This window comes from Lygodium microphyllum, chromosome 19, assembly GCF_053477565.2.
Source record: "Lygodium microphyllum isolate KBCC chromosome 19, Lygodium_microphyllum_v1.1.10, whole genome shotgun sequence".
Classification (NCBI taxonomy): domain Eukaryota; kingdom Viridiplantae; phylum Streptophyta; class Polypodiopsida; order Schizaeales; family Lygodiaceae; genus Lygodium; species Lygodium microphyllum.
The window spans coordinates 40,362,269-40,385,412 of NC_141153.1; the positions used below are offsets into that span (position 1 = coordinate 40,362,269).

The 23,144-nt window shown below is 39.5% G+C and overlaps 1 protein-coding gene and 1 pseudogene across 1 annotated transcript in view; one reads left to right on the forward strand and one right to left on the reverse strand.

Annotated features, from left to right (window-relative positions):
• The window catches only part of LOC148019779 (protein LIKE COV 1-like), a 65,337-nt gene extending 53,484 nt beyond the window's left edge, over positions 1–11,853 (forward strand). Inside the window, exons 5-7 of the mRNA XM_087699943.1 lie at positions 10,958–11,055; positions 11,162–11,288; positions 11,375–11,853. Coding sequence (XP_087556069.1) covers positions 10,958–11,055; positions 11,162–11,288; positions 11,375–11,445 — 296 coding nt within the window. The 3' untranslated portion in view covers positions 11,446–11,853. The remainder of the gene's footprint in view (positions 1–10,957; positions 11,056–11,161; positions 11,289–11,374) is intronic.
• A 5,666-nt stretch (positions 11,854–17,519) lies between these two features.
• LOC148019780 (reticuline oxidase pseudogene) lies at positions 17,520–19,247 on the reverse strand (annotated as a pseudogene).
• Between the last annotated feature and the right edge of the window lie 3,897 nt (positions 19,248–23,144).

The following is a 23,144-nucleotide window of genomic DNA, read 5'->3' on the forward strand; positions in this document are numbered from 1 at the left end:
TGTGCTCAAAAGTACCATTGTTGAAATACCAAGTAGCACCAGCAAGAGAAAAACAAGCTATCATGAATAGAAGGATTGTATGACACTCCATGAAGAAAGTGTATTCATTGTGCTTGGTGAGGTTGGTGGTCTTGTTGGTGACAACAAGACCAGACTCCTTTGATGCAATGCACATATGATATTTAGTGATGTTGTACCTTGTCTTTTGGCAATGATTGCACCTCTTTGGTTTGTCCTTGAAGGGTTGGGAGAGGATGGAATAGCATGGGAAGGTTTCTTGGAGGAATTATTTGATGAAGGAGATGAATGACCAACATGGGTATTTACTGGTTCTTGACCAGCATGCTTGTTCTTTACTTGGTTCTTACCTTTTCCACGATGGTGGATAGGGAATGCTTGTTTGGTTGCCATCGTTGTGAGTGAGATGGCTTTGTTCTTTCTGCAACAAAAGAGACGCAATCTAGTTGAAGATACAAGCAAGTTGGTTGCCCATAGTTACCAATTGCAAATTGATAGCAAAACCTTGATATGACTTTGGTAGCCCATTAAGAGTGATGGAAACAAACTGACTATTTGGAACCTCTTTATCAATATTTGGTGCTTGTAAGATAAGCATCCATATTACCTTCTTCTTCCATGTGAACATCTTCCAGCTACTTATGTAGGTAAGCAACATATGCTTCATTGTGCACTTGGTACAATGAAGCAGACTGATCCCATACATCCTTGGTTGTCTGGCATGATCATATGTGTGGAATCGGGTAACTTGGCCATCCCATTGGATTTGTTCTTGGTGGGAGCCAGTGTAGAAGAGGAAGAGGATTCAACATCATGAGAGCCACCTCTCAATGTGGTGGGAGACGGTGCCAACATTTCAAAGGCTACTTCGCTCTATGCCAATCACAATGTTCCATGGATTCTTCATGACAAGAACATGTCGCATTATATATGCCTACATTAGGTAATTGGTGTTGTCCAGCTTGTTGTCAACCCCAAGCATGCCCAATAAATCATTATTATTGCTAGCCACCATGGGTGTAAGCAAATTAGCAATAAAATGATAATTTTCAAATGAGGAAAGAGAAGAAATCCCCAAATAATGGTGAATCACTGATAGAAGATTGTTGACTGCTTTGATGGAGTTGAATAATACGAAAATAATATTTTTCTCTTGTTGATTTTCTATTGAGGAGATAGAAAATATGCTGAAAATAATAATATTGTGAAACAAGTATCACTCAAACAAGGTGGCAATCAACAATATGTTGAAAATAGAGATTAATGGCGGAGGATGTTTTGAAAATGCAAGTATCATTAGAATTTTGAGAAGATTCACATGAAAATGGCGCTCAAAAAAATAAATCAATGTTGAGAAAAATGGGAACCAACATAGAAGATAATAATATTTTTGTGTACATTGAGACCACTAAAATTGATTTGAGGAAAAATCTTGAAATTGCAGATTGCTTGGTTATGGATTTGCAAATTGCTTGGTTATGAATTTGAGCAAACCCAAATTTTGGTTAGAGATTGAAGAGAAATTGATGAATTTTGAAGAAAATTTTACTTGAATGGAGTTGAACATTGATCCAAATGCTGGATTGTGCCCCAAATTTGATGAACTTGTGTTAAGTTTACAAAAGCCCCAATTTTTGTTGAGAAATTGAAGATAAAATTGAAGATTTTTTGCAAAATTTTTACTTGAATATTACCAAAAAATACTGAAGGGCTTGCATTTACCATTCTTCTTCTTTCATGACTTTGAGCATAATTGATGAGATGCTATTGGTATAGGGGTCTCTTCGACTTAGTGGTGGAGTCAACTCGATGGGATTTGCCCATTGACTAGCTATCCCTACTTGCAGACAAAATATTATCATAAATCTCTGTAATTTGTAGGCATCCTCCAAAGGATGTAGAGAGTTGTGAAGTATCTCATTTTGGTACTCCGGCGGCAACCCAAAGAGGTAGCACATATAGAACAATGACTGCAGGTTACCTAAGGCCTTTGTTTTGTGAAGGAGATCCTTGAAATTTTGTGAATATATGTTGATATCTAACTTAGACAACTTGTGGAAATTCTCAATCTAATGGTCAGTCACAAGCTGCTTCCAAAAGATAGGTTGAAATTTTCCAATGTCTCTGGCTTGGAATGTAGCCTTGTCCACCAAGTGTACATTTTTTTTGTAACATAATTTGTATATGTTCGATGCTCTACACATCGTTGAATTGATACATCTCAAGATATGTTATCATTTGGGCAATCATGAGTTGATGTTTTTCTCGTCTCATTTCTTTTTCTCCCCTTTGAAGGGATCAGGTTGGAATTGAAGAGGGAAGGTCCTCATGGCCGTGGGTAGAAATGAAAAGTGGGATATACAACTTAGGAAGTTGTTGTTGAATTTCCTTCAATTGGGTCTGCAATGTGGCCACAAGGGACGAATCTATGTTTGACATTAGGGATGAAGAACCTTCAAGATGATGCTTTTGGATGCGTATAAGATTAAGGCACTTGGGCATTCTCTATGTATTGAGGTCCACTCACAATTGACATGTCAAATAGACACATGTTGTGAGAGAAGCCATGGTGAAAGAATAAGGTAGTTGTGTGGAGAGTAATGGAGAAAGTTAGGGTGGATAGAGAGAGTGAGAGAAGAGAGAATATTTTACTAGTGAATATGTGAGTACCAAGTTCAAAAGAGAAGATATGATAGGTTGTTGATTGCTAAAATAATGGATTGGCTTTAGGATGTTCTGTATTTAATGCACATGCTTTTTTTTTTTTGTTTTTGGATGGACTGGGCTCGGCGGGCTACTATAGTTGGATAGTTATGTTAGTTTGAATGTTAGGAAAGATGATTAATAAGTAAGCCCCACTCCCCCATGTCTCATGCCCTTGCCTCCCCTCCTTGTCCTTCCGTTGACATACACTTCTTGATGTAAGGTAATGGCATGTGGACTATTATCGTGAATATGCCAATTCCTCCACTTTGCGAGCCACCCAACAATTCACTGCATTGCCCCAACTTCCATGCTTTCGTCACGTTAGCCATGACGAATTGCCATCCATTTGGCCAACCATGAGTCTATATTTGTCTTGTCACGATTCACAATTTCCAAATTGTCGATGTATCTCCTTCAATTGGGCTTGCAAAACTACCACAATTAATGAATCTGTATCTAACATTAGGGATAAGAACCTTTGGGATGACATCCGTACATGTGTTCAAGATTAGGGGAAGTTGGGCATCCTACATGTGTTGCAACTCATTCACAACCGGTGCATCAAATAGATGCATGCCGTGAGAAGCCATGGTAAAAGTTCAACGTGGTGTTGGAGAGTAATGGAGAAAGTTAGGGAGGATAGAGAGAGCAAGAGATTACTTTATTGGTGGATACGTGAGCACCGAGTTTGAAAGAGAAGATATGATAGATTGTTGAAATAATAGATTGGCGATTAATGCGATGTGTTTTTTTTTTTGGTTGGGCGGACTGATTTGGGGCTACTATAGTTGGATGGTTACGTTGTCGTGCCACTACGCGGATACGGTGTGAAAAACTCTGGAATGCATCATCATCCGACTTTCTTATTGATCAAGAGAGTAAATGTGATCTGAGTTATTAGTACTAGTGTGAGTGGCATGGATTATCTAAAAATAGTAGATTTTTGGATAATTTTAGCCTATTTTTGATATTATTTATTGTAAAAAATCCGAAAAAGTTAAAAAAGCTTCTAGATTAGGATGGCTTGCAAAAAGCAAGTTGCTTTTTCAGCTAGTTATGGGATTTTCATAAAAAAGATAGATTGGTGAAATCGCGCACGTCGCAATCGCTGTTGATAGGCTGAAAACTGCAGTTTGAACTGGAAGAGGAGGAAGAAGTGATCCGGGAGATCCATGAGCGGGTGTCTTGCGGTTTTACCTCCCTTCCGGAGCCAATGGAGCCATCCGATTTGGGTTCCGAGCAGCAGAGAAGAAGCTGTTATTTTTAATCCACGTTTTTGTTCTACGAAGGAGCTCCAGGAGATCTAATGCCTAGAGAGTGCTTCTGAGTAGTGCCAGACAAAGAATTTCAGGTTCTGTCAATACATATTGATTTGATTCATTGTGCTTTGTCATTATTGTGTTTACCTCTTGTGTATTCATTATCTTCTCTTCCATCTCCTATCTTTACTTCCTTCTACCTCTGATCCTCGGTGGATTTGGCCTTTCGACAAAAACCCCTCCGACAACGTTAAGAAAAAAGGTTTTGTCGCCAACCTACCTTATGGGAATAATTGACCTATTGTGATGACATGTGGACCATTCATTGTGAATACGGCAATTCCTCCACTCAGCTAGTCGCCCAACAATTCATGATGCTGCTCCAACTACCATGCTTTTGCCATGTCAGCTATGACAAATTGCCATTTGGTGCCCCAATTCACTATCCTACTAGCTTAGCCATGCAATCAACTCTAATGCCACCCAAGACTATGCCAATACTTGTGATCAATGTGAAGTCTTTCTCTTTCCCTAACTCAAAACTCAATCTCTCTCTCCTCGATTGGAAGCGCTGTCTTTTCTTTATCCATTCAATAATTTCTCTCTCCTCAACACCATAATCTTCCACCCATAGTTGCCAAGATATGTGTTTCCTATGCATAGGAAATGGGTAGGCATTTTGGAAATGTAGGAAATGTCCAAATTAATCTTTATTGTCATGAATTTTCCATTGGCTTGTTTCTTTGTTAGATCATTGATTCCTTTTATGAGTTAAAGGTAATTGTTCTTTATGGCCTATTAAAAGTAGCATTCTCAACTTTGTCCTATTCACAATTAGTGCTTTTTGATGCTTCTTGGTAAAACATTCGCAATTGGTGCAAGAATGTGCAGCTACGTTTGCATTTGGTCCTAACTCCTATTTGTTGACTAGACTTTTATTATCATTTGAAGTTTGAACATGTTTATTAGTAGCTTTCATGATTCATGTGACATATCACATGTTACATGGTCCATAGTTTCATTTTCATGTCCTATAGAGACATAAATTGTTGTTGCTCTTTTGGCATTGATTGTAGTTGGTATGCTTAAGTAGATCTATGGCATTATTCATGAAAGCTGGAATCTGGATAATGGACTGTGGAATATAGTGTATTGTGTATGTACATTTTTGGTTTGTTTTTTGTTTAGTTACATTGTGTATATAATATTAATCATATTCAATATATGTTTTGTTGTGGCTTGTGGGATCCTAAGTATATTTATTTTTATAGAAAAATTCAATAATTTTTATCTTGAAAGAGATTCATCACTTACATTTTAGAAAACTCATATGAAACTTTGGAAATTGTTGGGTTTTACTCACGCCTACGCTCACATAGGAGTGTGGGAGATCCACAATAAGATACTGGGGCACTTTTACTCTTCGTAAGAGGTTTTTTCCCCCCCCAGTCATATTACTCATTTGTGTATTTATGTTACACAGTTCGATCACTTATCACACATTACCCACTTTCGTGTGTGAATGCACCTTAAGGCACCTTACACAACCCTGAAGTCTAAGGGTTGTACTTTTGTACTTGGTCTTACACACTTTGAATCTTATCAAGTCGTGCTGTGATCACATTCTAACTCTCTCTACTGCCTACACTCTGTGTGCTGAGCTGATAGCTGCCATCTTTGATTCAACATTTGCCTGCACCAGTCGCCTATCCAGATTTGCCACCCCCAAACTTGTTGCTAGCAAGCTTCACTGCTTGCCTCTCCAATTGCTGCTGCCCTTGCCCGTTGTCTGCCCAGGCAGTGCCGCCTGACTGGCCAGTAATTGCCTAGGCAGTGCCGTTTGACTGGCTAGCAGTCGCCGCCAGTTCCTCCTCGAGCCAACTTTGCCAACTCCTACATAGTCGCCGCTAGCTGTACCAGGCGCCGCCAGCTCTTCTAGCTTGTCCGAGCCATACCCATGGTGAAGAATATAAGAGAAATAGACATTTGACTCACTTCCCAAACGTAGGGCCAAATGGGCTCATCTCCAAGCCTAGGAGCTAGTAGCAAGTTGAGTCATGTTTGCATGGGCAGGTTTGACACTTCGTAGTTGGCTAAGTTTGGATACCATGCAAGGTTGTGTAAAGCTATTTGGGGCAGATCTGAGGGTGGAGATCTTAGTTCTGAAGGGAGATAGAACTGCTGTAGCACCATAGCAGCAGGGTGACCTGATTTGGGGAGGATTTTGGTGCTAAAGGCTGCTGGATGAGCTAAAATGTTCCATCAGCAGTTGCTAGAACGGCAGGCGACAGCATTTATCACTGTATTTGATGCAATTGACCAGTTTTGGGGTGGTAGGTTGGGCTGAACAGCAGCAAATAATGTAGATGATTGCATTAAATGCATGATCAAGGGCAGGTGACCTGATTTTGACATGTTTTTGCGTTAGAAATTGATGCTGGTCATTGTTTGACAGTTGAATTGCAAAATTTCTCTCTCACTTCTTAAGAACTCTTTCATCTATGCTTGATGTATGTGCCATTTAGTGAAGGAAGAGCCTCAAATTGAACCCGATTGTGTTGTGGATTGTTGATTTGTTGTTCTTAGTGTGTAACCAGCAATGATTAAGGTCTGAATGCAATTTTTGGAAGTGATTGCATTGAATGCATGATCAGGGGTAGGTGACTTGATTTAAATATGTTTTTGTGCGAGAAATTGATGTTGATATGTTGTAGAATTTTCTCTCTCTTGCTTCTTAAGAACACTTTCATCGACTGCATGAAATGCATGATCAGGGGTAGGCGACCTGATTTGGCATGTTTTTGTGTGAGAAATTGAGGCTGTTTGCTGATCGACACCTGAATTGCTGAATTCTCTATCTCTTGCTTCTTAAGAACTCTTTCATCTATGCTTGATGCATGTGTCATTTAGTGAAGGAAATTGGGGACTGAATCCTCGGACTTGAACTTGAGGATTAGGGTCTGCATGCAAGTAATGCAGGTGACTGCATTAAATACATGATCAGGGGTAGGTGACCTGATTTTGACATGTTTTTGCATGAGAACATGATGCTGATCATTGTCCGATGAAATTTGGGACTTGAGCCTCAAATTCGAACCTAATTGTGTTATGGATGCTGATTTGCTAGTTTTTGTGTGTAACCTACAAGGAGTAGGGCCCTCATGCTAGCATTGGAATGTATACAATTGTAGAGTTTTTTGTCTCTTGCTTCTTCTTTTTCATTTATGCTTGATGCATGTGCCATCTGGTGATGGATATTTGGGATTTGAACCTGATTGTGTTGTGGATGGCTGATTTGCTGTTCTTAGTGTATAACCAACAAAAATTAGGGTTCACATGGCATCATTGGAATGTGAACCCTAATTTGGGGAAGCCTAATGATGCAAATTTGGTTAGTGGATAGTAGAATAGGTGAGATTCTAGGTCTATAGTAGGGCTGATTTCCATGCAATAGCAAGGGGTGATTTGGGGCTCTATGTTGTTGCTCATTTGGAACTTCCATCATGCATGCAAGTGTTTAATATCAAATTTTTACCTAAATGTGCATTAGATTATGGAGTGCATTGAATTTTGTGATTGTTGGTTAGAGGACAGCTTGGTATTCCAAATGTTTTTGGAGGATTGGCTCAGTCTATAATGTTTCTCTTAGATTTGAATCCTTGGAGAGCAATCCTTCCTAGTTTGGAGTCTCGACTCTGAGTGGTACAGCATGTGTTTGGAATGAATATGAAAAGAAATACTGCAAGGGGCACCAAGGGTTTGGGGCCAATCATGTGTCGTCTTGTCTCAATTTTCTTGAAGCAATCTAGCCCAAAGTGGTAAAGTATTAAATTTCTATTTTTCATTTATTTTATGAGTTTATTGCTTGCTATAAATTGCTGTAAACGAATGCATTTCAAGGTTCCACCACCCATCTGTAAAATGTAGGCTGGTTTCATAGAAGGTATGCAAATCAGAGGGTAGCATGATAATATAGTGTATACGGGGGTTAGATTAGAGTTACAACTTCTAGGTTGTAAAATCCTTGGATCTTGGCACTTAATTGTGTCTAGGGCCGCTTGACATATGGTTAGGATGACGCCACCTTGTCCCTAGCCACGTGGTTAGTTGTAAAACGTCTCCGATTATGAATTGTTTTTCATGCATCGACTTTCTTGCCATGGGAAGGCCTTCTAGTTTAGTTAATGTGGATTGTGAAAATTCAAAGAGGTTCAGTGGCCGCTAGGGGGTGCATGTGGGGGATACTTACAAAATCATCTCCTACATCTTTCCAATGGACAATGAGACTTTCTAATGCTTGTCGAATCTCATATTGATTCATGCTGATATATCTATGCTTTGAGACTAGAGGTATGGCCCTATCTCATCATTTCTAGGTTGAGCCTTCTTTATTGCGCTCGATTGTTACATGCTCACCAACTAAACAAAGAAAATACAAGTTTTAGGAGGACAATAAACTATACTTATTTTTAGATCCTAGAATTTGATCTACTTCTAGAGATGTCTATGATTCATGAAAGCTCCCCGTACCCCACAAGTGGATGTGCATTCCCAGATTTTTGGATGAGATTCCATGAGTAGTAAGAGGTGGAGATGTGGCAAATCAAGGGGCAAAATTGGATTTGAAGGTTGCTGGTTACAGAGAATAAGAAGATATTCCAAAATGTTCTAAGAGAATTGGCTTGGTCAATAGAGGAAGTTGGGAACTCCACGGTAAATATCTGGAGTTTGAGGCAAGGGCTGCCATCTTTTGGAGTGTAAAACAAGTTTTTGGAATTGATGTGAAAAGAAATACTGCACGGGGTGCCAATGATTTGGGCTCAATTAGGTGTCAGCTCCTCTCAATTTCTTGAGGGCAACTGCTGAACTTTCAATTGTCATTCATTTTATGAATTTATTGCTTGCTGTTGATTGTTGTAAATCAATGTTATTTAAGGTTCCACCACCCTTTTGTAAGAAGAAAGAGGCTGGTTTCAGCTTGAGGATGTAAATGTTTGCAGACTTTTTATTTTTGGAGTATGTTCTTTTGAAACATTCTTGACTTTATCATACCACTATTGATTGCATAACATTCTTGACTTTATCATACACTATTGATTGAGTATGCAAATGTTCGCAAACTTTTTATTTGTTTGAATATGTTTTGTTGAAACATCTTGAGACACATACAACCCACCCCCTGGGCCCCACCCCCCGCCCCCGCATTTTTTCTTTTGGCTTTAAAAATTGTTGGTTGGGGAAGCTTAAGTTTCTTGTTAGGGGAATAATTGATAAAGTTATGTGCGGTTGAGTCATCAATCATGACCCTAATTCTATACTCTCCTACCAATCCATGTATCCTTACTAACTCATGTGGCTAAATGAGGGCTTCCACATGGAGGGTTGATATTCCACACCTATGTGTGCTGTCCATTTGCAAAACCTCTAAACTTTAAAGATTTAAACTTTTCATGCCCCTGAATTTCCAAGGTTTGGTGCTGCATGGATTTGCTCTTTTTTCCCCCCTCCTTGTCAGGGCTAATGATAGATGAAAGATAGCTGCTCTGACTAGAAAGTAGGGTGTCAATAGTGTAATAGAGTGAGAAGAGAGACAAGATCAGAGTGTGAGTTGCTCTTTTTCAGGGCTAATGATAGATGAAAGATAGCTGCTCTGACTAGAAATTAGGGTGTCAATAGTTCAATAAAGTGAGAAGAGAGACAAGATCAGTGTGAGTTGCTTGATTCACCTCCCAGCCTTGGCACGACACTTTAGAGATATAATAACACTAATCCTTAGCAAGTTGTGCATGTGTACTACATCACCCACTCACTTGGCTGTAGTGTCTTTTCAACATGCATTGATTGGCTTGAGGCCCATACATTAAATAGCCTAAGTGCTTGGTCACACACTACTAAAGTGTGCTATTACTTGTGCCCTCTGAAATCCGTTATGCACGGTAATGACTCCTTCAAGGTGTTTCCCCATAAATGTCATATTTATTAGTATATCTGGCACCGTGACTGTCTTTCCCAAAAACAACAGTTTGTCATCCTCAAAACTCAAAAAGGAAGGCAAATGTCAGATTTAGACTATAAATGTAGCTTTATTTCTTTGCAATGTTTATAAATTGAAATAAAATCTTAAGATCTAAAGCTCAAAATACAAAGCCACAGTCAGTCACTGTAGTGTGCTGTGTCAGCATTACCATGCCAAGATCCATCATTATGAAACATGATTGTGCAATCTAATGAACTGTCTTGGGATGCTCTTTCCAGCTGTGGAAATTTTATGAACAAATTCTCTCTGTGCTAGAAACCTTTATCTCTGAAGTTTATACTGTTCATACTGCTCAGCAACATTGTCCACCATAGACTCCTACATACTACATACTTACTTGTGTCTTTCTCTAATGATTGGTACTTATCTTTTTACTCCACCACTGATAAAATTTAGGGTTATACGGTGTTACATTAGGGTTAAGGTTTATATAAAGACAATCTCAGTATCAGTTTGCCAAAATTGGTCAGGGTTGTAACAATTTTTTCTGGGGAAGTTCTGATGTAGTGATAGCTAGACTTCACGTCCAGCCTGCTGTAAATCATTGTCCTTGCTAATTGATTCAAAGTCTGATTGATCCTTGACGAGCGAAACTTCTTTTGGACACTGAACTTATTGAGAGCCCTATAGTGCACACACAAGGTTGAGCTCCCTACCATTCAAGGAATTTCTTCTTAGACTTTTGCAAGCTTGTTAATTAGAGACCTTTCCCATACCTTTTAGAACTGCAAACAATTTTGATCAAAGAAATTTAATTATGTCCATAAAAAGTGAGGCCAGTTGCGGTGTTGTACCTGTTTCATCTACATTCAGCTGTGGCTATGGTTGGAATGTCATAGTCTACAATTCAGATGCATTGCATGACTCGTTGCATCATTAATTTTTAAGACCTTCATGGATGAAGCATATACTCATGCCTGTGCACTTACATTTCCAGACCAGAATTCCCAAGCTTTCAAAGAAGTCGCAATAATCAGACATCCACGAATCGGGGAGTATGCTTTTGGGTTTATCACCTCCTCGCTGGTTCTTCAGGTATAACTTAAGTGTCCTGGGCCCCGAGTGTCTTATTTAGTTGCAGCTGTTTAAGGGTGTCTCATAATGGGTCAGTGTTCCTTCCATTTTTCTTTTCCCTTGGCAGAATGATATAGGAGATGAGGAACTTTGCAGTGTTTATGTTCCAACAAACCATTTATACATTGGAGACATTGTCTTGGTAAATTCAAAGGACATAATCCGACCGAACCTTTCTGTTCGAGAAGCAATTGGTAGGTTGGAGTTGCTACTCTGGGTAGTCTTATTTTGTCTTCTACAATGTATAGTCCCTTACATGATCTCATTACTCTCTATGCAGAAATTGTTCTTTCTGGGGGTATGACAATGCCCCAACATATATATCCAATAGAGGGGCATTCGTTGCCCTAAGACAGGAGGTTTTGTCTACATGTCTGTATAGTTCAGTCCTTTTCTGGAGGCCTCTGTACATTTGTTGCAGTCATTTTGCTCATTCCTATAGAGTAGTGCGGCATGAACCCTATTTGTATCATGGCTCTTTCTATTCTTTTGACGTATAGACTAGGAGATGCATGCTCTTAGAGAATGAAGATATCAGCTTATGCCTGGATCAATTGGTGATGTAAATCTCGTGAAAGATGATTTTGGCACTGTGAGAGCCCATGAAAACATTTGAAGGGCTATCTTGAAGCTTGTCCCCTTGCATGATTCTAAGTTTATACTGGAGTGAGATGTACTGTTCTTCTAAAAGACTAACAGGGATGTTATCTGTAAGATGGCTATGGGACTTGGTGATAAATGCTACATGGGGTTACATTTCTTGCAGTGCTACATTTTATCTACCCATCTTGCTTTGGCTGTCTCTGTTTTTCTCTCTTCTGCAATGTGTCCTGTGGGGCCTGAGCACACCCTTCCACGACTGGAGGGCAAAGGTTGCTAATAATAGCAAAATCATCAATGTGCAAACATGTAGGGAACTTATTTAAATTTTATCTGTCTATTATATCCTTGACCACGAGATAATGGCAAATCATCAACGTGCAAACTTGTAGCAAACTTATCATTAATAATGCAGCAGGGAACCCAAAAGTATGAAGGCTCTATGATTCTTACATTGCTTAACTCTCTGCTTATGTTGTCACAAGCAACTCACCATGACTGGTATGGAAAACAGAGACTTTGTTGATAATTTAGATAAACAGCAACCTCAACATACTGTGAACAATAGTAATCTGAAACATCTTTATCATACGCAAGGGCAATCTTGTTTATTGCTTTGAAGTGACTAAGTATATCTAATTGGGCACTTGTAAGCCATTCTATGGGTATACAAATATAGGATTTATTGCATGAGTGGAGTTTGCTGAAAGCGTTATGTGCTTTGCTTAACATCAAAACAATCTCCAATAAAAGATGCAAAAGGGGTGAGCGGGAATTTGAAGGCATACAATGACATGACATATACAAATCCCACAACTTTTGGACCAAATGGATCTAGTCCTTGACATTCACAAGAGGATTCACATATGAGTATGAGAGGAATGTATGTACCAATACAAGGTTGATTGCATGAATGGAGTTTGCTGAAAAAGTTATTTCCTTTGCTCAACATCAAAACAAGCTCCAATAAAAGTTGCAAAAGTGGGTGAGTAGGCACATGAAAGCATATAATGACATGACATGCAAATCCTAGAGCTCTTGGACTAGATGGTTCTACCCTGGGTAGTGTGTAGATGGTATGGGAACAACCAAAAAGTGCAAACAATTGAGTGAATATACATGGGTCTTTGACTATCACATCCCATTTCGCTTGATGGCAACATACATTGGAAACAAAGATGAATTGAGTATGCCGAAGCATTTGCATCACTTAAAAAGGGCTAATTACCTTAGACTCAAGATGTGAAATCAACTATCCAAAAAGTGAACATGGGCAAAGCTAGTGCCATGTAGATGTTTGAAACTGTGGTTCATGACTCAAAAGTAGTCGAAGGAATTGAGCTATCCAAAAAGTGAACATGGCCATGGTTAGTGCTATAGGGACTTTTGAAAGTGCAATTGATGACAATAGTTGAAGGCTCAAATGAAAATAGATACTCTAGCATCTACATTGGAGGTGATAAAGCACATAGTCATTAGGAATTAGTGGATATTGCAAATGTATATTGCTCTCATGTGCTCTAAGTTTGGTGCTTTAGAAACTTAATTTTCCCAACTTAGACAAAAAGGATTTTTCAGGAACGATTGCACTAAAGGGATGTGGAATTGAAGTAAGCCTTTGCATACATGAGTTTTTCTTGGCACATTCTCTAGCTCTTCTTGAGCTTGAACAACTCATGTTGTAAGTCTAAACCATGTGGTATGGTCTTTTGAGGTAGGCTTTGACTAACTCTTGTTGTAGCACCAATTGGCACTAACAATATGGAGGGTGGTAAGAGCACTATCACTATAATTGCCCTAACTTTATCGCAATGTTATACTACTACTAACTTGCTTTGGTAGTTGCAATAGCATTGCTAGTGATATTGCTAGCATTAGAGAACACTACTTAGCACTAGGCACTAACTAGCAATAGTAGTAGAACTAATGTGATGGACTTGGTTTAAGGGGATGAAATATCCTTTTGAATTTGAGCTACATTATAAAGGTATGGCATGATCTAACTTATCGATTAGTTGATTGGCCAAGCTGGGCTATCTAGTTTCAAAAATATTAGTAGTTGTACCCTTCGAACAAGAGGTGCTCCTCGGAATGATCAACTCACATGAATGATCAACTCGTACTTAGTTCATAAGAGAGTAGCATTTGCTTCCACAATCACTAGAACTAGTACTCTTACCACATCGTTCCCTTGAATAGAATTGGCCAAGATTCTAGCCTCACTTTTCAGCTAGCATTCTTTAGAGCTTGAAAAGCTACTCGGTCAACTATCTCCACTCATTTGTAGGGTACATCTATTAGGGATCCTTGCACTCACTTTCCACTCAGTTTTCAAGCATAGCATGCTACCATATTATTTGACCAATAAATAGCTTTCTCAATTAATTCTTTTAGATAGACTATTCCTTCACATGTTCTTTAGGCACATGACACATAAATAGGCCAAATAGTCATTTCAAATTATATTTTTATTGCAAAGTAAATTTTCTCTTCATCACTCTTAGTCATCATAGAGGAGTTTAACTAGCCTAAGCACTAAGTTACTTTTGGGACAAATGGGTAGTTTATTGATGTGGCAAAGACATCATAGAAACACTAAGTTACTTTTGGGGCATGACGTTTTTAGTAACTTTGATAGCTTTAGTGGTTTGTTTTCTTTTTCATACTAATGGCACCTTGCTGTGGTTCCTTTTGTGCAAATGGCTCCTTGAAGTAGATTGTAACTAAAAACTTTGATTTGTGTCTGTTTTATATGCCCTTAAGGAGTCTAAAAGGATGTTAATACAACTTTCTTTTTTCTTTCTAGAATGGGTAACCACTGATAGGGTTGCTTTGTCCTACATTGAGCTAAATATCCTTAGAATTGGAGCCTCCAATGCCCTAAGACATTGGGCACATGGCAACTCCCTTCCATATCTTATAAAAAACCATGGTAATTACTAATAAAGCCACGATGGCTTCCTAAGAATGATTAAGGGTGAACACATCATCTTTGGGCTTTTCATTACTCTATTGTTGATTGTCTTGAGTAGTGGCCTTTTGGGATTTATCATTGCCTCAAATGACATGACTAGTGGACTTAAGGTGGATCCACTATGATATAATCTCTCCTCATTTGATTAATTCATAATTTTTGGATTGAGTGATGGGTTTTAGGAATCTTCTTAATTACTACACATAGAAATTAGGGAACAACCACATTAAGGTATAGAAAAATGTCATTTCAAGACATCCATTTTGATTTTAAAATAGTTTGATTGCATAATGTAAGCAAGATGAAATCCTTATATTTGGATCCTTAATTCAAATATTCTACAACAATACTTCACATGCATTAAGAGCTATTCAATCAAACAACATCATTATCTAGTCATGAAATAATAAATACATGCTTTAGTTATTGGTCTTATTGACCCCTTTTAGAGGGTCTTAAAGTAGCTCTCTTAAGGTACTCTATAACTTTGTTTTATGAATGCCTTGGTCAAGACTAAGCCACTCATTCTTTTGTATCATCCATAATTGGTACTTGAATACTAGGTATATGCAAACTTAACAAAGAACCTAAAAACCTAAACCCTAGCTACTAGGGAGATTGTGAAGTCATTTGGAGTAGGGGGGTAGGAAATTGTGTGTGTGTAAAAATCAAAACCTCATTTTGTTTTCAGATTTAGGACCATAGAAAGATGAATATTCACCTTACTAAAGCATTCAAAAAACACGTGTTTCAATATGCCCTTGTATTATACTTGCACACAAGGTGAATCAACCAACTAAACACCATTGACTTAAAAGCGGTGATTAATCTCAGTCTTGAGCAAAACATAGAAAAAACTTACGCGTGAGAAGAGCTTCAGAATAGAAGATGGGGTTTATGTTTTCCCAAAAATGTACTAATGCAAGTAGAAGAAATTATATAGCTAAGCTCGATGATCAAAACACTTATTTATATTTGAATAGCAAACAAAACTTGATGAAAGTTAAGCATCAAAGAGAAGGAAGGGTGTGTAGCTAAATTCCCAGCTCAAAACGAGTTTTGCCGGTGAGGGAGAAAAGTCAATCAATTTTTGAAAATGGACCATAAAAAGAGGAAAAGTAGAGGAGGAGAAACTCAAAAAATTAATGTTGCAAGATCTTATTTACCCAATTCATTCATTAAAACACTCTTCTTCATGTGTTTGGTTTAACAAAAATTCAAGGTTTGGAGAGAGAGGATTCACTTGTGATAGCGATGTCCACAATGAACATCCTATCTTTCGATTGGACAATCCAAAAGATCCACCTCTTAAAATATATATTGCTTTTAAACCCCCAAAAGAGAGTTCATATTTTTTCTAGTTATGCTTAATAAGCTATCTACTAAGCCATAATCATTAAGGAGATTTAACAACAACAATGTTAAAAAACAAAGTCTTGAATAATCACCTTGAATATCCTGTAAATAGAGAGATAAAGAATATTGAGAATATTGAACAAACCTTTTACAAAGATTACTCTCTTTAGGTACTGCTTCATCCACATCATGAGGAATAGTGATTTTCATTATCCTTGACCTCCCATTGTATGCTTGTTGTACGTCTCTCCATTGATCTTTATCTTTAAAAAAAAGGCCATAAAATCCCATCTATGCAAGTGCATTCAAATTTATTGGTTCTTTTCCCAATGTGGTTCTCAATATTTACATGAGGCCAAATTCTAAAGAGACGAATTGCTCTCTCTAAAATGAGGCCAAAGGGGCGAAGCAAACTATGCTATATATGTGAGCAACAATGATGCGTCACATTGACTAAGTAACTTTTAAGCGATTTAAAATTAGATAAACAATAGGTCCTTGAATGTGAGATATAAAAGTGAATCTTATGTATGAGTATACATATGATTGATTCATAGTATTCATAGCCACACTTGGTAGATGAGGACACTTGCAAAGGTTGATGTGTTATGATTATTTGTATGGCTCAACACGATACTTATAGTAGAAAAACCATAATTGGGACCCTCTGTATACCTTCTATCATATCATCCTTTGGGCTAAAAAAGTCTATTTTCTGAGGAGCATCATTGAGGATGATTTGAGAAAAGACTATTCAACTTGAGTTTTTTCTTCCTATCTTTCATAACAAGTTTTAGAATTTTTCAAAGCATTACATATATTGAAAGACAAACTATCAACATTTTGAAGCATTCGAAGTTAGTGTGTAATGATAACATAGCCACTGGCTTTCTTTATAATGCCAGTTCTAAACTACACCAAAATGTATAATGTAGTTTTTTCTATGTAGTTCTTCTTCAAAATGAGGTATAGACAAAGCATGTGAAGGCTATTATTACATTGCTTAAATCGTGCTAAATGACTTTAATAAAGAAAGTGTAGAGATGTCATGTACCTTTTAAGTCCTTAATGATCTAGACATAACGTTGTTAAACCATGGTAGAAATAACCTTATGATTCTCTAATGTTGTAGAAATAATCCTATGATGCCTGATGCACAGAGAGAGAGAGAGAGAGAGAGAGAGAGGGGAGAGAGAGAGTTTGATGCTCATGAAACACTCAAGGTTTTATTGACAATTGAATTGCAAAAATTGGAAGAAGACTTGTGAGTGTTTGAGGAATACAAAGTTCTAGATTGGATGCTCTTGTATAAGCTCTCACTTATAGTGTCTTTTCTAGGACTGCATGACAACCTCCATTTTCTCTGTGGGGACCTTCGACGTCGAAGATGAAACAAACAATGGTTGAGCCAACCAATGGTGGGTTTGTTGCAGAAAAAGGATTTAATAGATGTCGACAAGACGTTTTAAGGAAAATAATCGGATGCATTAGCTAGTCAAGCAGCAGTGGATGCGCCATCCTCGTAAGGGGACTGACGTATCATCTGCACATTTGCTGCGCCACCAACATAGGAATCAGAGCGGTTGTCTGCGTCTTCGTCGAGAAGGAGAGGCACGCTCTGAGGGTGGTGGAAGACGTTGTGAGGGTCGACACGAGCCTTGATGCGGGCGAGGCGACGGAAGTTGTCGTCGCCGAAGTAGCTCCTTCCCCAGGTGGCCCGAGCCCCCTCGAAGGTGGCATTGGTGCCGAGGTCGAGGTCGAGGTAGTTGACGTAGGCGAGGCGAGGGTTGCGGGAGACGTAGGGCTCTATGAAGGAGTAGATAAGACGAGACCAGGCGAGCATGGCTTCGTCCGGGGAGGACGTGTTAGACGGCCACTGGGCGCGGTACTGGATCATGTAGAGGATGCCGGCGCGGTGGGAGAAGGGGAGTCGGCCCCGGGGCACGCGCGACATGAAGCCGCCGAAGGGGACCAGCCACAGGGTGCCAGTGAATGGGTCCGACGACTCGATGAGAGAGAGCACCCCCCGCACGGCCGACAGCGGCAGCGCCTCCTGCACGTAGTCCGACTTCGCCTTGAACGACAGCTTCGCACTATTGAACCGGTCCGCCAGCCCCGCTGTCCCGTTCACCCTCCCCACCACCGCCGCCGCCTCCAGCCAGCTCCCCTCGCTCGTCTCCTCCCACCTCAGCCCTAGCTCCGGGAATATCCTCCCCACCACCTCCACCGTCTCCTCCCTCGTTGCCCCCACATAATACCCGTACACCGCCGCCACCAGCCCCGCCTCCTTCCCCCCTCTCAGATACACCGATATCAGTAACTCCTCCGGCGCCGCCTCCGCCGCCATCGTCTGCCACGCCCCCACCAGCTCCGCCACCCCCTCCGTTCTGTAGCTGTTGATCGCCGTCACCGTTCCCCCCACGTGCACCAGCCGCAGCTTCCACGCCACCACGATCCCCCAGCTTCCGCCCCCGCCCCCCCGCAGCGCCCAGAAGTGGTCCTCCCCCATGGCAGCGCGGTCCACCAGCCGCCCCGCCGGGTCCACTAGCAGCGCGTCCAGGATGTTGTCCACCGCCAGGCCGTAGCGGCGCGAAAGGAAGCTGTAGCCTCCTCCGCTGAAGTGGCCGCCTGCGCCGACCGTGTGGCAGGCCCCCGCCGGGAAAGCGTACTCCGGCAGGGCCTCGGAGATCGACACGTAGAGCTGCCCGAGAGTGACGCCCGACTGCGCCCACGCGGTGGCCGTCTCGGGGTCCACGTCGACTCGCCGCAGGTTCATCATGTCGATGACGACAAACCTGGTCGGGCCCGAAGAGGAATCAGCGGCGCCGCGATCCGCGTACGACAGCCCCTCGTAGTCGTGCCCGCCGCTGCGCACCCGGAACTCGAACCCGCCCCCTGCCACGCACACGTACGCGGCCCTCACTTCCTCTTCTGCCCGTGGCAGAATGAGAAGGCTCGGCGCCGCCAGCTCCGCCTCCCTGAGCCGCAAGTTGTGAGCTGAGAAATCCAGAAGCTCGTAGAAGGTTTGCGAGCCCGGGAGTGTGTAGTTCGTCACGCCGGCCGCCTCCAGGCATTCGATCAGACTTTCTAGCTGCTGGCTTATCGAGTCACCCGTGGCCTTCTTCTGCTGCAACCTTGTCTTCAGTACCTCATTGTCCTGCAGCTTCGCCGATGCGACGAGAGAAGCCATCGATAGGATGATGGCACAAACCGTCAGCCTCATCGTTGTCCGAATTGGATGTACCTCCATGGATGGATTAGCTACAAAGCCTGGCTGAGCTGCGCTCGTGAGGCCGCAGGCGTGATAATTTGGGAACGAGCGGCCGTGTTCGAAATCAACCAGGCGAGCTGCTCCGTTGCCCGATGATCGTCTCACTCTCCAAAGACGTGTTCCTCGCTGTTGATTATGGACTCGAGTAAATATACCCCCTCCTCCCTCTCTCTCTCTCTCTCACATCTTGCATGAAATGGGCGCATGGCAAACCTTTTACACACACACACACACACACACACTCCCTCTCCCTCTCTCACATCTTGCATGAAATGGACGCATGACAAACCATTTTTTAATTATCTCATTCTTAAAAATTTCTGTACTTTTTAATAGATTCATCTCTCTCTCTTTCTCTCTCTCTCTCTCTCTCTCTCTCTCTCTCTCTCTCTCTCTCTCTCTCTCTTGAATGGAAGCTTGCATGTCCTTATGAAACGTTGCTTGAATTATATGCACCACATATAAGACTCTCTTTTACTTTTTTAATAGATTAATGCGTGTGGGTGTGTGATCCACGTGCGCTCGCCCACACACACAAATCTCTCTTACATCTTGTATTCAATAAAAAAATCCCAAACTTTTTTTACTTATCTATTTGTTCATTTATTCTTCTTTGATCTATGATATGGAGTTTTTGAGTTTGTATGTATTAAATTGGCATGAAAGATATCCTTGTCAAAGTACTATGTGAGAAAGTGCGGAGCATAGAAAGAGTGATCAACCCCTATCAAGGGTGAAATGCAATGAAACACCCAATGAATGTTTGGGTAGCAAAATTCTTCAAAGTAGCATTCCACAACATTTGATAGAATAACTAATCCTCCAGTTGGACATACAAAAGAAGAGGATGAGGAGCTCCCAAGTAGGAGCTAAGAAAAATCTATAACTGAATGTATCTTGGTCAAGGAAGAAGAGGTGATGTAAGTTAGATTAAAAACTAAAGTAGGCAATGAAGATAAAGGGTTAAGTAAGATATGAGAGAAAAATGGAGTACCTCCTCATGGTCCAGAAGGGTCATCAACAACAATCACCATGACTCTAGGGTATATTTTAGCGGCATGCAAGTTGCCCACCAATAATGGAATACCATGTTACGCCCCATGAAGGTTAGGTCCTTGTTAGGTCTTGTGTTGTTTAAGTTTGATAGGATTACAAACTACATGGACCCTAATAATTGTATTATAAATTGGAAATTACAAATGAGACTCACGTTCATGGTTTCATCTTAGTTCAATGTAAGTTGTCCAAGAGTACATATACTTTGAATATTTTGAAACATGCATTGCAAGGACTTGCTAAGTCCTAGTGGTAAGCTTTATTCAATGATTTTATCATAAATGAAAATATGTTAAGGAAATGCATGAAAGAGCATAAGCTTATGAAGGCAGGCATCATCTCATTCAATGTGTTGTGATTTTTAGGACATAGAGATTAAAAAAATCATCGAAGGTATATGCTCTAAACAAAGGTCATGTGATCAATCTTCATCTTAAAATAAAGGTTAACCCATATGCTATGGTTTTATTATTAATTGTCATGGAGTAACCATTACAATATCCCTCCAATGAACATTATAATGATTTCAAAGTATAGTAACTTGACTCAACCCAATAGAAGCAAGAAGGTAGCTTCTTCAAGTCTATGAGATATTATTCACTTCAAGCACCTGAATTTCAAAGTACATGCTAAATGCCAAAATATGAGGTTTTCCTATATTGATTATGAAGCATATCAATAATTTTGCTAAGTATGTAATCACCTTAAGAAGACAAATCATGCTTGAGATTGTTGTTTAGTTTCACACAATTTTTAGACAATAACTTTTCACATAGGCCCTTGAGTTATCAATCTCATGTTTAATGTCACAAAAGCATATTAAGGCTTGTACTAAGAAGGATGTAAGACTATTTTGCAGTAGCACACTACATTTGTATCTCAAATATTAGTGAGCAACATTAAGTAAAATTAGATTAGAGAAAAATTTTAGTTACCAAGTCAAACATGAATATTTGAAGATTTTGGTGTAGAGGTTTATGGATGTTTGGATTTTCGATCTAGTAGCAAAGCTTTAGTACCAAAATCCTTATGACTTTACATAGCATAATAACATTGGAATTTAGCATTTTTCTCTTTTATATAAAATTAAATATATTTAATGATCCTTCAAATTTCAAATCTAGGAATATATTTGGGTAGAACAAGGGGCCAAAAACGTGGTAGGTCTAAAAATACTTTCATAAAAAGAGTCATCAAATTAGCAAGAATAGCTAAAAGTTGAGAGTTTTTGAAAACACGCATTGATTTTTGGATTTTAAAAAAAATATGAGTAGTTTTTGAAATATTTGATATTTTAGAGAATCTTGAGGAATCTCCTTAGGAGAAACATGCAACTTACCCAAAAGGTTTGCACTTATGTTTGAATCGAATAAAGTTCACTGCTCTCGTAGAGATAAATCCTCCCAAATAACATACTCCTTGATGTCTTTGTTTTCTTTGGTGCAAAAATCTTGTTTACTAGAAAATCATTAAAAGTAAACAAAAAATTAAGAACCAACATACCAATAGGAGTACATATTAATAAGAGTACATCATGGACAATATGAAGTTTTCACATGTTTGTTGTTCATTCCCATGGCCTATGGTGTTGTAGATGTTGGATACAAAAAATTAAGAACCAACATACCAATAGGAGTACATATTAATAAGAGTACATCATGGACAGTATGAAGTTTTCACATGTTTGTTGTTCATTCCCATGGCCTATAGTGTTGTAGATGTTGGATACAATTGATCCCCATAACTCAAATCCAATTAGACACTATATATCATTTTTTTGTAAATATGTTGCACCTTTTAACTTGATATAATGAATAAAGGCAATATGAAAGTGTTATAACTTGTGATGGAAAACTTGTGGCATTGCATCAAGTTGATTGGATACTACAATAACTTCTAATGCAACTTGATGTGTCGCATCGATATAGTTCAATATTTTACTTACATAACATAGCAACTTGATGTACTACATCAAGTTGAAAGGAAATTAGAATAGTTTTCATAGTGCACCTTGATGAATGCATTAAGGTAAAGTGAAAATTTTGCTAACTTTCCAAAGAAACTTGATGCACTACATCAAATTTGCTGATAATGGTTTTTAAGGTAACATGATGAATACGTTGAGATAATACTCGAGTCCTACTATGGCAGTGTGTCAAGTTGGCATGGAATTTCTCCAAATTTTCAAAAAGAATTGATGCAATGTATCAAGTTAACATGGAACTTCTACAAATTTCAAGATAACTTGATGCAGTGCAGTAAATTGGTGGAGAAACTTTGTTTGAATGTAAGAAAACGTGATGTTCTATTTTTAGATGCATTGGATTTTGAGACTAGTAAGACATTAATGATAGACATGCCTATGAGTCTTTAGTTTTGTAGATCACTATGAAAACATTGAATTGGAGCTTAAACTTGTTTTGACCTAGAGTTGGACACATTAATCTACTATTATAGAACATAATCTACTGTTATAGAATGAACAATCTGGCTCTTTATTTAATGAGACTAAGGTTCGATGGGTCGACATATTAGATATCAATATCCATGCATGTCTTAGCTGTCTCATAGATGCAATTCATAAAGAGAGAGAAGACTAGGCCTTCTAACCATCGTTGAAGGATTTGTTGGAGTTTCGACCATCTTACCATCCCACATTAGGAAAAATTTGGACTAAAAAATGGGCCCTTAAAAATAATGTAGTTTCAGATATGGGCCTTTTGAATTGTCCTATACGAAGATTAAATGGTGACTCCATGGAGGGTGAATATTCTCTCTCCAAATCTTGGGTTT